General features: G+C 45.3%; 1 protein-coding gene across 3 annotated transcripts in view; it reads right to left on the reverse strand.

The window, feature by feature from the left end:
* Positions 1-18,019, reverse strand: part of ninl (ninein-like) — a 105,694-nt gene that overhangs the window by 23,326 nt on the left and 64,349 nt on the right. For all 3 annotated transcript variants that reach the window (XM_072265671.1, XM_072265672.1, XM_072265670.1), the window contains exons 13-15: positions 15,859-15,948; positions 8,196-8,349; positions 5,214-5,335 (exon numbers count right to left, since the gene is read on the reverse strand). In XM_072265671.1, coding sequence (XP_072121772.1) covers positions 5,214-5,335; positions 8,196-8,349; positions 15,859-15,948 — 366 coding nt within the window. The remainder of the gene's footprint in view (positions 1-5,213; positions 5,336-8,195; positions 8,350-15,858; positions 15,949-18,019) is intronic.

Below are 18,019 nucleotides of genomic sequence, written 5' to 3' on the forward strand. Positions count from 1 at the left end.
CCCTTTAGAACAGAGATGAGGAAGAATTGTGTTAGCCAGAGGGAGGTGAGCCTGTGGAATTCACTGCCACAGAAGGCTGTGGAGACCAAGTCATTGGGTATATTTAAAGCCGAGGTTGAATGGTTCTTGATTGGTAAGGGGGTCAAAGGTTCGGGGAGAAGGCAGGACAGGGGTGTTGAGAGGGATAATAAATCAGCCATGATGGAATGGCGTGGCAGTCTCGATGCGCCACATGGCCTAATTAAGCTCCTCTGTCTTATGGTCTTAAGAGTCTAACTTCACTCACAACGCTAAATTATTTATTTACATCTTTCAAGTTGTTTGGATGATTTGCTTTCCTTTGTACGTTGGTTGTTTATCTTCGTTATTTATAGTTTTTCATAAATTCTATTGTATTTCTTTAATTTTCTGCAAATGCCCAAGAATAAATGAATGTCAATGTAATATATGGTGGCATCTGTGAACCTTGATAATAAATTTACTTTGAACTTTTAACTTTTTGAACTTGGAAATTTCACCTGTGCCCATTCATCACCACCAATTTTTATCAATGTACCATAGAAGGCATCATCCGAAGCACCACAGCTTGGTACGGCTACTGCTCTGTACAGGAGCAGAGAACCCGCACAGTTGTGAACACAGCGCAGTGAACCACAAAAAGCACCCTCCCCTTCATGGACTCCATTTACACTTCCTACTGCCTTGGGAAAACAGCCAGCATAATCAAGGATCCCTCGGACTCCAGTCATTCTCTCCTCTCCCCCCTTCCACTGGACAGAAGGTACACAACCTTGAGAACACCTACCACCAGGCTCAAGGACAGCTCTCTATCCCGCTGTTACTGAACTCTTGAACAAAGCTCTTCTGTGATAAAGATGACAGTGTACCTCATCATGGCCCTTCTACTGTTCCTCTACCTGCACCACACGTTCCTGCACTTTCTCAGTAACTCTAACTCTATATCCTGCAGTTTCTTCCCTTTTATACCACCTCATATACCTATGTACAGAATGATCTGTCTGGATAGAGCTTAAGCAAAACCATTTCACTATATTTAGGTACATTAAAAATTCAAAGCAAGTTTATTATCAAAGTTTATATATGTCACCATGTACAGTTAATTCCAATTAATTGTGCCATTGGTTAATCGGGGCAGCCGCTTATTTGGGACAACTCTTAAAGAACAAAAACTGATTGAGAAAACAGCCGGGCTTCCCTTTGTTTATTTGGGATACTATGCACCTAATTGGGACAGGAAACTTGCCGAACAAGTTTCTAACTAGCATCAATCATGTGCACTTGCGTGGCTGTTAAACACTACACTGGGTTTTTAAATAGCATCAGTTGTCTGTATTCGTTTTCAAAAAGCAGTGATTTTTGTCACTGCCAGTCGGCAAGAAATAAGCAGTAAGACAATTCAGACACGAGAAAATCTGCAGGTGCTGGAAATTCAGGCAACACACACAAAATGCTGGTGGAACGCAGCAGGCCAGGCAGCATCTATAGGAAGTAGTACAGTAAACGTTTTGGGTCAAGACCCTTCATCGGGACTAACAGAACAAAGAGGTAGTAAGAGATTTGAAAGTGGGAGGGGGAGGGGGAGATCCAAAATGATAGGAGAAGACAGGAGGGGGAGGGATGAAACCAAGAGCTGGGAAGTTGTCCCCCTTCTCCAGCCTTGTATCCGTTTTGCCAATCAACTTCCCAGCTCTTGGCTTCATCCCTCCCCCTCCTGTCTTCTCCTATCATTTCGGGTCTCCCACTCCCCCTCTTAAATCTCTTACTATCTCTTTTTTCTGTCAGTCCTGACGAAGGGTCTCGACCCAAAACGTCGACTGTACTTCTTCCTATAGATGCTGCCTGGCTTGTGCGTTCCAACAGCACTTTGTGTGCGTTGCTTGAGACAATTCAGAACTGTTTTGCTCACTGCAATTTCAGGCATCGAGGCCTGGAGATGCCAGAAACAGCCAGGAGTGAAAATGAAATAATTTCACAACTTCAGCAAGTTAGGAATTATGAAGAATTTGAAGGTACCAACAATCATCTTGAATGTTACAATGAAGATGAGGATTTGGAGGATACAATCTCTGAAAGCACTGTATGAAGGCAGCTTATTATCTGAACTAGGTGTCTGAGTTGACTGTTTAATTACAGTCAAAAGAATGGATATGGATGAATTCCTCTGTTGATAACTATTAGGAACTAATACACAGTTTTATAGTATTGTAGTAGCATTAGTAGTGTTCAAAAGTTTAAATTTCAAAGTAAATTTATTATCAAAGTACATATATGTCATTATATACAGCCCTGAGATTCATTTTCTTGTGGGCAAACTCAATAAATGTAATAACCATAATAGTATCAATGAAAGACGGTACCCAACAGAGCACACTACCAGTGTGCACCAGGCCATAAATTGTGCATATACAATAAGAAATAAAAATAAACAAGCAATAAATATTGAGAACATGAGATGAAGAGTCCTTGAAAATGAGTCCATAATTTTATTTGTATTTAACTTGCTGTAAAATGTAATTTGTTACCCAGTTTGTCTTTTTTTTATATTACTTTTTAACTATTTCCATGAAACTTTGTCTAATTGGGGCAGCTGCTTAATTGGGCCAAAATGTACTGGTCCCAATGTGTCCCAATTAACTAAAATCCACTGTACTATCTTGAGATTCATTTTCTAACAGGCATTCACAGTAAAAAGAATCAATGAAAAACTACACACAAACACTGACAACGAACATGCAAAAGGCAATCTGTGCAAATAAAAAAAATAGATGAATAAATAGGTAAGTAAGCAGACAATACTGAGAACATGTGTTGTAGCCTCTTTGAAAGTGAGTGTATAGGTTGTGGAATCAGCTCAGTGCTGAGATGAGTGAAATTATCCACGCTGGTTCAGGAGTCTGATGGTTGAGGGTAATAACTGTTCCCGAAGCTGGTAGTGTGGGACCCAAGGCTCCTGTAGCTCCTTCCCGATGGCAGCAGCAAGAAGAAATAACAATGTGATAGAACAATAAGCCACTGACATCTAATGGAGTGAGAAGCAAAGTTAACAGGGCAAGTCAGGGCAATGACACCTCACTGGGCTGGAATAGGTTCGGAATCAATGAATCAGAAAATGCTGAGAAATTAGATTAGATTAGATTCAACTTTATTGTCATTGTGCCGAGTACCGATACAAAGCCAATGAAATGCAGTAGGGTGAAATAGGGTGTGTGGTGCAGAAAAAGAAAGGTGGTGTGTGATAGACTGGCCTACAAGAGAGGTTAACTGACCAAAAGGAAGTGTGACAGGATGAAGTGAAAAAGTCCAGTGGAACATGTAAACGAAGGAAGGAGATGCAAATGGTATGGGAGAACTGCAATCTGAAATTCAGTACCACTGGAAAGCTGACTGAAGGCAGAAAATTCTGGAGGAACACCCAGACACTATCTGTGGAGAATAAATATAGCACGTTGAGGGCTTTTCTTCAGGGATAGAAAAAGCTAGAGACTCAAACAAAAAAATTGAAGTTGTAGGAGGACGGAGGAGCAGAGAACAAAGACCAATGATGTGATATCAGAGTTATTGTCACAACATTGAGAAGTTTGGATAAGTAAATGGATGGGAGAGGGGTGTGACAGGCTGTGATCCAGTTGCAGGTAAATGGGACTAGGCAGAATAGGAGGTGGGGTGAAAGATTGGGTCTGTGCTGTAGTGCACCATGACTATGTGATTTAAATGATGTGAAATTTCTTGCTTGGAGGCAGTACAGGTATGTTGTAACACAAAGGAGCTGGAGGAACTCAGGCAGCTTCTATGGAGGGAAATGAACAGTCAACATTTCAGGTTCAGACCCTTCAGGACTGGAAAGAAAGACGGGAGAAAGTCAATATGAAAAGGAAAGGGGAAGGCATAGAGCAAGACCTGGCAGGTGGATACATGTCAAGGGATATCTAGATAAAATTAGCTTTATTTGTCAGGGTATAAAAGTTCTTCCTCAGTTCCTCATTAAACCTCTTACCCCTTACAAATGTAATGCCCTGCGAAAGATTTCTACTGCAATGCTATGAGGTATTTTTATTTTATCAGTTTTCTTTAAGAGCAGTGTGTCCTGCTAGTATGAGTGTTTTGGCTTTGGCTAAAGATAAGGAACCATGTTGTCCAACTTAGAAATGTGGTGTCAGCCAATTGGGGTTGTCTTGGTACATGTCGTTAACTTTCTGTCCGGTAGAACATCCAGATTTCTGGAAGACAGTAGTCTGCTTTGGGTTTTTTTTTGGGTGGGAGCTGCAGAGTGGGGCACAAGGGAAGATGCCCCCAGAATGCCGTTTGAAGGAGAGTCCCCGTTGTAAAAGGTGCTTTGTGCATTTGAATGGCTCCAAGGAGGAAGGGCCAATCCTCCTGAGAGCCAGTTTGTTCGAGATGGTGTTTGAGGGATGTTCGGACCGTGGCAGGTGCCCTCATGCAGACAGTGGGTCCAGTGTGTGAGTAAAGCGACACACCCAGAAATGAGCTCCAACTGTGATACGCACATTTAGGCTGGTTTAACTGTGATGGGCACTTTAATTTTCTTTTCTTTTTCTGTAACTGCTTGTTAAGGTTGAAAATTTGGTAAATATATTTCTTTTGTAATTTTATGCTGGTGTTAATTTTCTGACGAATGATAACTTTGCATGGAGCAGTATTTATACAGCAATCAGACATCCCACCTTTCCTGTTTGGTTGAGCCCCAGATCATACCGACCCTAGACATATATTGTTTATGAAAGGCAGCCTTCTCAGCACTGAGCGACGTGGCTGTTAGCAGAGTTATCTAACAAACTGAGTTTGTATTCGAGCCAGGTGCACAATAAACCAACTTTCTTAAGTTATAGGCACATCTGTTTTGGGGAAAAGTTTCTTGCTGTCTACAGTAACTACACCTCTCATTATTTTGCATATTTCCATCAAGTACCCCCCAACCCCACCCTCAGCCTCCTGTACTCCAGGGTAAACAGACCCAGCTTATCCAGTGTCTGTCCATGACTAAGATGCTCCATCACAGGCAACATCCTGGCAAATCTCCTCTGCGCCCTCCGCCCCTCCGCAGTGCAGTCATGTTCTTTTTATAAGGTTTAAACTTGGAAATGAAGGCACGAGGATGACCGGCTGCCAAAGATGAGCGCAGTAACACTCGCCTGCGAGGAGGGCACAAACAGATGCCTGAGGAATAGACTAACCTTTGCTCGCCATTGTATCTTGAGGTCTTGCACTTCCTGCAGGTGCTGCCTCCTCTGGTGTTCGATAGCAATCTCTGCTTCGATGCTCAGATTGGCACGCTGGTCTCCCGGCAAAGCCTTATCTGTTCAGAAAATAAAAACCAACCAGGTGAGCAGAAGTAGGGAGAAAAATCAAACAGAGAATACAGGGAGTGTTCAGTGGACGAGTAAGCACCTGCTGCAGGAGGAGTGGGAAGACGTAGAGGTACGAAAGCGGATCTTAAACTGCAGAGGGTCGGGGTCGGGGGTTAAGTGCAGCGACCAGAGGGCAAGGGCTGCGGTAGGGTGGTATGTAAGTGCTAGTCTGCCGAAGGGAGAGGGGTGGGAGGGAAAAACAGGTGGCAGCATTCCTCTACGCACACCTCGATGCACCGGCAGACCAAAGGCAGGCAACTTTTGATGGACATCCTTCCTTCAGCCAGGTGACCTACACCGCACATAATCATCTCATGCACAATCTCAACAGCATCAGGCATCAAGGATCAACCTCATTCCCCGTGTACATTTACATGCATTGGGAACTTGCTGTGGTGTGTTGCTCAGGGCACGACGTACAACAACAAAAAAAACATTCAACAATTATATAAAAAAAATAAAAATAATGAATTACACAGAAATTTAAAAGCTGATAAAGTTAGAGATTAAAGTACAGATATGGAATGAAATGTGCATAAATACATGAACACCAGCATGTATTTACAATGTAAACAGAATTATAAAAATTAACAGAATTAACGTGTTTGTATCTTTACCGTTGTAACTTGACGTCCCAACTTCTATACCAAGTGCCCTGACCAGCATGCCGAATGCCCTCTTCAGTATTCCTACTCTACTAATACCATCCAGCTTCTCCGTTCTACAACATTCTTCACAGCCCTGCAGCTTGCCATGCAAATCCTGTCCTGGATTAACTTCCCAAAATGCTCTTGTCATCCCCGTTTAAAAATAATTTCCCATCTCCCATTTAGCACAGAAATGAGGCAAAATTTTACTGTCAGAGGACGGTGAGTCTTTGGAACTGCCTTCCTCAAAGGATAGTGGGGTCGAGCCTGAATATTTTTAAGGCATAGCTGGGAAAATATTTGATCAGCAAGGGAGTGAGATTTTAGGGAGGGTTGAGGTTACAAGCCATGATCGCATTGGATGCTGGAAAAGACTTGAGAGAACAAGTGGTCCACTGGTGCCCTTCATCAAGCTCCTTCGCCCCATTCACCACTACAGGCCGGACTTCCTGGCGGCCACCCAGTTTAAATTCTGCTCCTCATTCCAACGTGTCAGGTCGTGGCCTCCTCTGCTGCCACAACGAGGCCACTCTCAGGTTGGAGGAGCAGCACCTCACGTTCCATCTGGAACCTCCAACCTGATGGCATGAACATCGATTCCACTAATTTCTCAGCCCTCCCCATTCTCTTTGTTTTTGCTTTCTCCATTCTGGCCTCCCTCAAACCCCTTCTCTTCTCACCTTCCTCTGGTTCACCTCATCTTTCCCCTCCTTCCATGGTCTACTGTCCTCTCCTATCAGATTCCTTCTTCTCCAGCCCTTCATCTCCTCTACCTATCCCCTCTCAGATTCTCACTTCATCCCAGCTTCCCCCTCACCTGACTTCACCTATCACCTACCAGCTTGTAACTTCTTAGCCCCCCCCCCACCTTCTTATTCTGGCTTCTGCCCCCTTCCTTTCCAGTTCTGATGAAGGGTCTTGGCCCAAGATGTTGACTGTTCATTCCCTGTTCCATAGATGCTGCCTATTCGCCTGTTCCTCAAGCATTTTGTGTGTATTTTATCTGGATTTCCAGCATTGGCAGAATCTCACATTGATGTACTACTGTTCTCTAGTTGTCTGCCCACACATTCTTGTTACTGGAATACACTTGTCCCCAATCCATTTGCACCTTTAGAAATCTCATGCAACTTTCCTGATGTTATTCTGTAGTAAGAATTGCTGATGTTGTCATTTCTGATTGGTTTGTATCAAGATATGAGGGGTGATTGATAAGTTTGTGCCCTAAGGTAGAAGGAGTCAATTTTAGAAAACCTGGCACATTTACTTTTCAACATAGTCCCCTCCTACATTTACACACTCAGTCCAGCGGTCGTGGAGCATACGGATTTTGAACCTCCAGAAAGTGTCCACAGCAGAGGTGATTGATAAGTTTGTGACCTAAGGAAGAAGGAGATGAATAATACAGCTCTCGTTACATTCACTTGCAGTTCAACTCTTTGAGTGATTATGCAGAAAGTTTGAGGTTAATAACTCATCAGTTAATAATTCATCAGGGGTGATTGATACGTTCATGGCCGAAGGTAGAAAAAGATGAGTTATTAACTTCAAACTTTCTGTATAATCACTCAAAGAGTTGACCTGCATGTGCACGTAACAAGAGCTAAATAACTCATCTCCTTCTACCTTAGGCCATGAACGTATCAATCACCCCTGCTGTGGACACTTTTTGGAGATCCAAGATCCATATGCTCCATGACCGCTGGACTGTGTGTGTAGATGCAGGAGGGGACTATGTTGAAAAATAAATGTGCTAGGTTTTTTAAAATTGGCTCCTTCTACCTTAGGCCACAAACTTGTCAATTACCCCTCGTACAGTGAAAAAGTTTGTTTTGAATGGCCAGTAAGACCATTCCAAACATAAGTATATCAATGTTGTACAAGGGCAAAACAATAACAAAATGCAGAATGTATTCTTAATCTGATAGATTGAGAGTCAAGAGCCCGTCTTATCATACAAGAGGTCCATTTGATAACCTTATTACCACTGTCCTTGAGCGCCCTTTCAGGATTTTGTATCTTTTGCCTGGAAGGAGCGGAATACAAAGAGGCTGTGCGGGCTGGGTGGGGTCCTAGTGTAGGCAGAGTCCATGGAGGGGAGGCTAGCTTCCGTGACGGTTTGGTTTGGGCGCAGCTCACTGTTAGACATGTCTTCACTTACCAGGATCAGCAACACACCCGGTGACCCAGTCGGCAGCTGGCGTCGAAATGGAATTCTTATTATCACTGCCCGAATAGCGGTGCTTCCCGACGTGCAGCTGGGAGCAGAGCGCCTCCATTTCAGACCTCAGCTCGTCGTTGTGGTCACGTAACTCCTGGGGAAATTAATGCAGGAAACTGAAAGTGGCAGGAGTGGCAATAAACCGCAGCCCGTCCACAATAGAGAGGGAGCCGCTTAATTCCTGCATCAGTCACCCTGAGAACTGCACTACTCCACGTGACTGCAGATTCATTCTATGGGCATTGTCTGTGTTATACAACCAGTTTCCACCCACGGCTGCCGGCAGTGTCAGGTTGTGTTCTGAACACCCTGGCTCCTGGTGTTTGGGCTGCAATGCAGAGACTCACCCTTGACCATCCATCTGACTAACCTGCCAGCATGAAGTGTGTAGCACACAGATCAAAAACAACCCAGCAAGGTTCCGCTGAATTCATCTGTCCGCGTGGCGACAAATTTGGCCATGAGTGATTCATAGACATACAATTACAACAGTCTCATCTCACAACTATCAAACCACCTATCAGAACAGACTGAACTTCTTACACTTTGGCAATGAGATCTTGCAGTCTGAAATGGACTAGTGGTGATGAGTATTTCTAGACCACAGCAGGAATACCTTCTCCTTGAACGGAAGCACAAAATGGGTGATGTCGATTTGGCAATGCAGTCTGTGCCTCTGCACAATTGGCACATACATCATGTGGGCACCAATTTGTGTTTTGGGGAGAATCCACACCCCCCAACAGACTTTTAATCTGATTCACCGCATTGAACCATTTGACTTGATAAAATACAGAGGTGGTGGAGAGAGGTCTACACAGATATATGCATTTAGAGTCTCTGGCACCATTTCTACCTTAAAACAGAATCATAACACACAGCAGGTGGCCAACAAGATCTCCATGGCAACTCAGCAGACAAATCTGTTGAGACAAATAAACAGTCGACACGATCGGTTGTCGTTTCTTTCCAGTCCTGGCAAAGGGCATCAGCCCATAATGTCAACTGTTTATTCCTTTCTATAGATGCTGCCCGGCCTGCTGAGTTCTTCCAGCATGTTGTGTGTGGTGCCCTGGATTTCCAAGATCTGCAGAATCTCGTGTTTAAGATCTCCATGGTAACTATTTGAAAGTCACACATTTAGTCTCGTTTCCTTTGTTGGATAAAGCATTAACAAGCAGGTGTACCCTTCCAACTGAACGATGTCAAATCCATTAAAAAAACCTTACCCAAGATAGCAACCCCTTATCCAACTACTTCTCACAGCGGTACCCAAACATTAATGTCAACAAAGCAATATCTTCCACATTTCATCCGGACAACTGATTAACCAAGCTTAAACTTAATATCAAACTAAATGACAAACATCTGCCCAAAGATCCGCACCCAAAGTACCTGGGAGTCACATTAGATCAAACTCTCTCATACAAGATCCACCTTGCAAAGAAACTGAAATCCAGAACAGCCACGATCAGGAAGTTAGCAGGAACCAAATGGGGTGTTAACCAGTCAGTTCTAAGAACATCTAGCCTGGCACCAGGTTTCTCGTGCACCCACCTGGGAGAGAAGTGCTCACATGAACATCATCAATACAGAGCTCCATACTTCTCAAGAGCCCTAAAGTCCACACCTTTCCAATGGCTCCCAACAATGAGCAGAAAAGCACCCCCAGAGATCCATAGAAAAGCAGTTTCAGCAAAATTCTACAAGCGTATCCAAAATATTCCCAACAAAATTCCAGTTTGTAAACTCATCGAAAATGCTCCTCCAACTTCCCAACTCAAATCCCGATAAACTTTCTACAACTTGAAAAACCTCGATACCTATGATGAACACACTGAGTGGCGCCAATAAGTGGCACCCCCCACCCCAGCGGAGATCTGATCAACAACCCCACCTCGCTCCTCCTGGGCTTTACTACAGCTACCAGAAAAAGCTGGACAGCCGCAAATAGACTCAGAAGTCGACAAGCCAAAATAGTGCAAACACTACACCGATGGGGCGCCCAACAAACCCCAACTTGCCCCTGTGGTGCCCCAACCCAGGACATCCTTCACCTGGTCCAAACACGCCCTCTCACCAATATTCGATACGGCTTTGCCGCGGTCCAACAATGCGGCCACGAGCTGGAGGAGTGGCTTGACAAAAAACAATTAGAAATGTGAAGAGAAAAACACCTACCATATGAAACAACAACCCAGTAAAGTGGGCACTGGGTATATTTTCTTGGCCCCAAGGAGAAGGATCCTGGATTATCTAAACTCAGAACAGCACCAGAAAGTGCCGAAGTTACAACACTTTTCCAGGTCATTCAAGACCCAGGTACTCAGCAAACTGGGCTGCAATGCATACCACTTACAGAAAGGACCGCATCATACACCCAGGCTCGTCTGGCATCAACCATCCACAAGGAATTTTATAAGAACGGGATGAAAACGCAGGGAAGTTATTACTGTGACAAGAATACACATAAATTAAGATGTTAGCTGGCCTGGGCTGGCACCAGTGGGATCAGCAGTTGGTCTGCCACCTGACTTCAGGAGAAAGAGAGATAAGGAAAACAATGGAGCAGCATTTGGAGATGTTAATGAAGGGACGGGAGAGTTAACGGAAGGAGAGCTGTCAAGATCGGCTCCCCCTTTGAACCCTGAAGTGATGGACAGGCGATACCCCAGCAGGGGGATTAAAAGGGACAGGTTCGCTAAGGCAAGACACACGACACCACGAGGTAACGAGACCCTGGAAGCGGTGCGTCTCCCACAAGTCGGTGGGAAGTTTTGGATGGCTGGTCGTGGGATCAAGCCATAGACGTACAGGGTGGAAAGGCACGATCGGCGGGAACCTGGTGTGTGTCCACCCTTGCCTGGGTGCCAGGTTCACCGCAGAGAAACGATCGTATCTGGAAACGGAGGGGGTCACGGTCGGTGACCTCAGATGACATCATGAAGGGCTCACCCTTCAGCTGACTGCGAAGGTCTGTGTGGAAGCCGTTTGAATATTCATTCGTTTTGCTCTCTCTCTCCTTCCCCCCAACACTGTCCATCTCCCACGGCAGCGATTACTGCGAACTGAACTGAACTAAATTGAACTGAACTTTGCGTCACTTTGAAACTGGTCATTTACCCCTAGACAACGATAGAGCTTGATTGATCCTGTTATCTTCATTCTGTGTACATGTGTGTTTATCATTGCTGAACTGTTGCATTTATTATCCTTTTGATTAGAGTACTGTGTTGCTTGTTTCTTTAATAAAACTTTCTTAGTTCTAGTAATCCAGACTCCAACTGAGTGATCCATTTCTACTGGTTTGGCAACCCAGTTACGGGGTACGTAACATTACACACTGGAGTAATAGAATAGGTGAAGCAAGAAAGCCAAGTTGTGAAATTTGATGTTTAGTGGCAGCAGTAGAATGCAGTATATAAGGAATATATAATATACCTATCATTAAATTAAATAAGAAGTACAAACAGAGAGAGTAAAAAAAAATAGTGAGGTTGATTCATTGTCCATTCAGAAATCTGAGGGCAGAGAGGAAGAAACTGTTCCTGAAACATTGAGTCTGCATTTTCAGGCTCCTGTACCCCCTCTCTGATGGTAGCAATGAGAAGGCAGCATGCTGGGGACACTGTTCTGATTAATAGCTGAAGCAAAACTTTCAATAATATATTAGTCTAAAAAAAACCAATTAGTCATCAATGCTTGAAGCCACACCGCAATTACAGAAAGATTTTAGCACCGACAAGCTTGCTTTTAACGTAGTGATACTCCAAAGTTCACTCATGCCAATTCATAATTAACATCTAAGATTTCAAGAGGCAGGCAAAAAGAGAATCTTGCAGCATTAGTCTGTTCTATAGCTAACACTGGAATTAATACATTAATCAGATATTATTTATCCTACCACCTCTTCCTGCGCACTTCCCAGCCACTGAATGCAATAATTCAACTGAGACATCCATTGATTTTAAACTACACACTGACAAATAATCTACGCTCAGTGGTCACTTTATTAGGTACACCTCCTCGTTAATGCAATCACATGGCAGCAACTCAACACATAAAAGCATGCAGACACGGTCAAGAGGTTCAGTTGTTGTTCAGATCAAACATCAGAATGGGGAAGACGTGATTGAAGTGATTTTGACTGTGGAATGATTGTTGGTGGTTTGAGTGTCTCAGAAACTGCTGATCACCTGGGATTTTCACACACAACAATCTCTAGAGTTTACATAGAGTGGCGCGAAAAGTAAAAAAAAAATGTCCAGTGAGTGCCGGTTCTCTCAGTGAAAATGCCTTGCTAATGAGAGAGGTTGGAGGAGAATGGGCAGACTGGTTCAAGCTTACAAGAAGGTGACAGTAACTCAGATAACCACGCATTACAACAGAGGTGTGGAGAAGAGCATCTCTGAACGTTCAATATGTTGATCCTTGAAGTGGTTAGTCTACAGCAGCAGAAGATCACGAACATACAATCAGTGGTTATTTTATTAGGTACAGCAGGTACATGGCCACAGAGTGTAATTGGGTCCATTCCCTGATGGTGACCTTTAAAGTTAATTTCTTGCATAAAAATCCAGAGGGATTATACGCACAAGACATTCTGCAATAATGGAAATCCAGAGCAACGCAGTCAAAACGCTGAAAGAACTCAGGAGGTCCAGAGGTTCAACGGAGGGGAATAAACAGTTAACATTTCAGGCTGAGGCCCTTCACGTGGGCTGGAATGGGGACTGAAGCCAGAATGAGGGGAAAACAAATACAAGCTGGCAGGTGAAAGGTGAAAATAGGATTATGCCCTGCTGGGACATCCGGTTTGTCAAGCCAAGGAGAGTTCACTTTATAGTTTATCACAGGTTTGCTAAGTTTACCTTTGAGATTCAGCATTTAAATTGCAGAAGGACGATGAAAAGTAGGGAAAAATAAGACTACTTTAAGAGGTAAAGCAGACAAGATCTGACTCCATGCAGAAAATAATGATTTATTGTATGCTCACCTTCACCCTCTAGTAACTCCAAAGGTAGGCAGTAGAATAAAAGAGATTGAACAAAGTCAGTACAAGTCTCTGGTTGAATTGGTCCTTACTTTATCCAGACAGGAAGCAAGAGAGGCTTGGCAACAACAGGGAACGAATTCCACGCACCACGGTAACATTCAGCCCACTAACACACTCGGTGTTTCTTAAAGGAGTTTTAATTATAAAATGTGCAGGGAGGTCAGATCTTACCAACATCATAACAGTCAAACTGATAAACCAAACCCTTCTTGACAGACTATACTTTGCCTAACTAGGAGGATCAGACTTGAACACTGCTAGTTTCGGCCAACAATTTACTTGCATTTATTAAGTACCTGCATTTATTTTCTAATATGGTGATGCAATATGTTTGCTCAGAGCCTTATCAGAGCTGGAAACAGGGAGTTAAGAGCACAAGATATAGAAGCAGGAATTTCAAAGCGGCAGACTTAGAATTCTATCTCAGCCGTGCTTTCTCTTCCTATTCTAACATCCTTGAATGTGCTATTGAAATCCCTGCCCATTTTATCAGCTGCTCCTTCAACCCTTCCAATCAGGTCTCTGCCCCACCGCAGCACTCAAGTGTTCTGTGACCAAAGTTGACGCAGCCACAATTGCCGCAGAGTATGCCTGTACTTTTCAACCTAACACGGTATCTCCATGTCCCGACCCCTTTACGAGCCATTGCTGAATACCACGTCCTGCTCCTATTACTTGCAAGGTCTTCACTTCCCACTAGCTCGTCTTACCCTTCAGATTCCCTCTTTCCCTCTCCTTCACTGTGAGCTTCAGTAGGATCACTGAACACAAGCATTTGTTTCGATGCTTATCGAAGGCTCACGGCTCTCTCTCCTGTTCCCTTCCACCAACACCCTCAGCTCCCCTCCTGTTACACTCTGTGTTCCACACCAGTTATTGGGGAAAAAGTCAAAAATTCTTCCTAAGCTCAAATCCATGAGCTTCGGTTTCTGCAACATGTATGGACTGTGAGCCAGCAACTCCACCTCTCTCCTTGAACACTGTTGGGGACTGACCTGTGTCCAAGCTAGGCTTCATCCAGGATGAAGACAGTAATGGAACCACCTCCGTGTCGTAAGTGGTGTCCAACCATGGCCTCAGCTCATTCATTGGTGACACTTCTTCCCTGCTATAGTCACCACTGCAAGTCAGTCCTATACAGATCTCCTGTCCCTCTGCACGTCAGTCCTGTACAGATCTCCTGACCCTCTCCACGTCAATCCTATACAGATCTCCTGACCCTCTGCACGTCAGTCCTATACAGATCTCCTGACCCTCTGCACGTCAGTCCTATACAGATCCCCAGGACACCCTCTGCACATCAGTACTGTACAGGTCTCCTGGTCACCCAATCTCCACCAACCAGGAATGTAATGACCCAATCCGAACTGCACAAGCCTCCAATGATTTAGGGTGAGAGGGGTAACTATTTCCACCCAGTGGGTGGTGACACGTGGAACAGGCTGCCAGAGGAAGTGGTTGAGTCAGTTCAATAGAATCAGCTACCAGCACTGGGATGGATAGCTGCAGAGGGATATGGGCTGAAGGCTGGAAATTGAGACTGGATGGATGGGCACTGTGGTTGGCATGGACTCGTTTGACCAAAGGGCCATTACTGCTCTGTGAGTCTACGATGAGGCAGGTTGGGAGATCAAGAGTTCGTGTTTTAGTGTAAGAGAGCTCTGTTCAAGACTCTGAGAACAGTGGGATGATGGGAGCTCTCCTCGAGCCTGGTGGTTCATATGTTCTCATGCTTTTGGATCTTCTGCCCAATGGGAGAGGGGAAGAGAAGATCGAGCAGTATGGGAGGAATCTCGGTGTACGTGCTGCTTTCCTGAGGGAGCAGGAAGTAAGCGGAGTTGGTCAGAGGGAAGGCTGATTTTCGTGGGCTGCGCTCACGACTCTCTGAAATTTCTTGTGGTCCTGGGCAGATCTGTCGCTATACCAACCACTGCTTTCTACGGTGCACCTATAAAAACCAGTGAGAGTCGTCAGGGGACAATGCCATCCGTTTTTAGACTTTCATGCATCCCTCCACATCGACGATGCTCCCTGGCCCTTCAACTCCCAGTACCCCACACCACTCCAATCCTGGCCTCCCTGATTTTGACTGTTGCATCTGCCAAGTTTCAAGATCAAGAAAGATTCGTTCTATTTGTCACACGTACACTGAAACAGGAAGTGAAATGCATCGCTTGTGTCAAATCCACCCAGAGAGGATTGTGCTGGGCAGCCCGCAGGTGTCGCTATGCTCCCGGTACCCACGTAGCTTGCCAACAACTCACTCGTCCTAACTCTATGTCCTGGTGATGTGGGAGGAAACTGGAGCACCCGGAGGAAACCCACATGGTTATGGGGAGAACGTATAAACTCTGTACAGGCAGCAGTGGGAATTGAGCCCCTGTCGATGATCACTGACGTTGTAAACGCATTATGGTAATCACTTACCGTGACTGCCCTTGCTTCCCTCTCTATGCTTCTCCTTTCCCCGTTACACTGAGCGCCAATCCCTTTGGCCAACCCTCCCGGCACCTCCCCGACATGGGCTCACACGTGACCAACACCTACCCTGCACTGTTGCTCATACGCCACGATAATCTCCGCAAAACGCTCCTCTTGTCCCAGGAGCTCCAAGTTCGGATGATCCAGGGCTCCAAGCTGCAGGGTGGGGTGGGGAGCAGGGGGGTAGGATGGAAGGGAAAGGGAAAAGCGCATTAGACAAAGCACAGAAGAGGTGTTCCAGTGGTCCCATGATCTATTGTTGGCAGTTTGAACCCAAAAAAACACCAGTTCATCCTGCCACTTGGTACTAATTGAACTCATGGAATAATACAGCACGGAAACAGGCTCTTCGGCCCAACTCATCCAGGCTAGCCCTGGTGCCCAACAAGCCAGTCCCTATTTGCCCACGTCCCTCTAAACAGCCCGTATTTGCGTGCTTTGATTGGCGGTCCTGCCAAATCCCTGAGACCTTGGAGCAAAAACCTGCACACATTGGAAATCAGAAAGCAAAAACACTGGAAGCTCTCGGCAAGACAGTGGGGGGAGAGAAACATGTGTGTCCTCTCACGATTCCAGCCTTAATAAAGGGTCCTCGATTCATCCCCCATGGACGCTGCCCAACCTGCTGAGAGTCTCGTGTGTTCTGATTCTCCTCCCAATCGGAGTGTGGCAGGTTGACCCTGTGAACAGAATCAATGGTGCAGGGGTAGGGATCACGTGACCAGCTTGCATGTGCACTTATGATGTCACTTCCTCTCCTTCCAACACGCAAATTGCCAGGCCTGCCAACCCATAAAGGATACAGCAGAGAAACATCATTGGGATTCCCTGGGTCAACTATCTGGGTAGATGAAGGATTTGATAAATGTTGTGAATGCTTTTAAAACCTCAGGATCAATTTCCATCCCCTTTTAATTGTCTACCCGTTCCTGGGAATAATTATATCGGCACGCGACTTCCACAACATTTCTTCCCCATTAAATCTCAGACTGAACCCGAGCTCAGTCCTTCGTGGTCTCACGCAGACAAAGCCATCCTGCCTTCGTCAGTCCAGAGACACTGAGAAATTCTGGAGAGCTAGATTCTTCCCGAGGCAAATGATTAAAGATTAAAGATTTGCTTTATTTGTTACATAATCTTCAAAACATCGAAACATACAGTGAAACACGTCGCTTGGGTCAAATCAAATCAAAAGCCCAGTGTCTACAAATCCAAGTCCAAGTCTGCTGGAGGCCAAAGAAGACAGCCTGCCCTGGGGTTAGATGAATGTCTACATGCGCGGATGGGAGGGAAGAACGGGTGGGGTTTTGCTCTGGTTGTTTTGGTGCTTGCTGTGTCCTGTGTCGTTCTGCTGAGTAACGTGGGCTTGCTTTGTTGGTGCGGAATGTGAGACAACACTTGCGGGCTGCCCCCAGAACCCCCTCAGGCGTGTGTGGGTTGTTGATGCAAACGATGCATTTCACTGTATGCCAACCTTGACCTTCAGCAGCTACAGGAGCGGAAGGTGGTCAGGCAGAAGTCTAGCTGTGGCCACCAACACGACTCCCTCATGTTCACTGCCCAGCCGAGGACCAATATCTGAATGAAGGATGAGGGGACAGTGGCTTCAAAAATAGATTCCACAGTGCCTTAAAAGCAGAACAGATCGGTGACCAATATGAGTAAAATGGTGTGCGGTCATATCAACCAATCGATGCAATTCGAGCCGAGTCCGATGGAGTTGCCTACGAGATGTTGGGATGGATTGTCCTCATGTTCCACCTCCACACAGGCCCTCAGGCAATCACACACATAGTCCTGCTCCTATTCGTGGAATTTTAATATTTCTTTATTAATATTTATGTTTAATAATTAATGCAGTGTGCGTCTATCTGAGTACGTAATGTTTCTCAGGAGCACAGGAGTCCCTCAAACCTGCCCCACGTACCCACCCTTCCCCCCATATTCCACATGGCTGGGGCTAGATTACACTAGACGCAATGCCTCTTCGGTGGCTGTTCCCAATAACCCTTAATTCTTCGGTCTTTCCAATATTTGTTCAACTCCTGGATATTAGACGTGGATTCCCTGAATGGAGAACGCCTGTGTGTGACTTTGCTTAACGGGGGGAGGCTGATACACGGGCGGTCACCACACGGTCCTTGACAGATTGGGGTCAGGGTCCGGTGGCGTGGAGTGCAGGATGACCGGTGAGTCTTCACTGCTGCAGCCTTCCTCCGCCTTCACT

This window comes from Mobula birostris, chromosome 8 (assembly GCF_030028105.1).
Source record: "Mobula birostris isolate sMobBir1 chromosome 8, sMobBir1.hap1, whole genome shotgun sequence".
NCBI lineage: Eukaryota > Metazoa > Chordata > Chondrichthyes > Myliobatiformes > Myliobatidae > Mobula > Mobula birostris.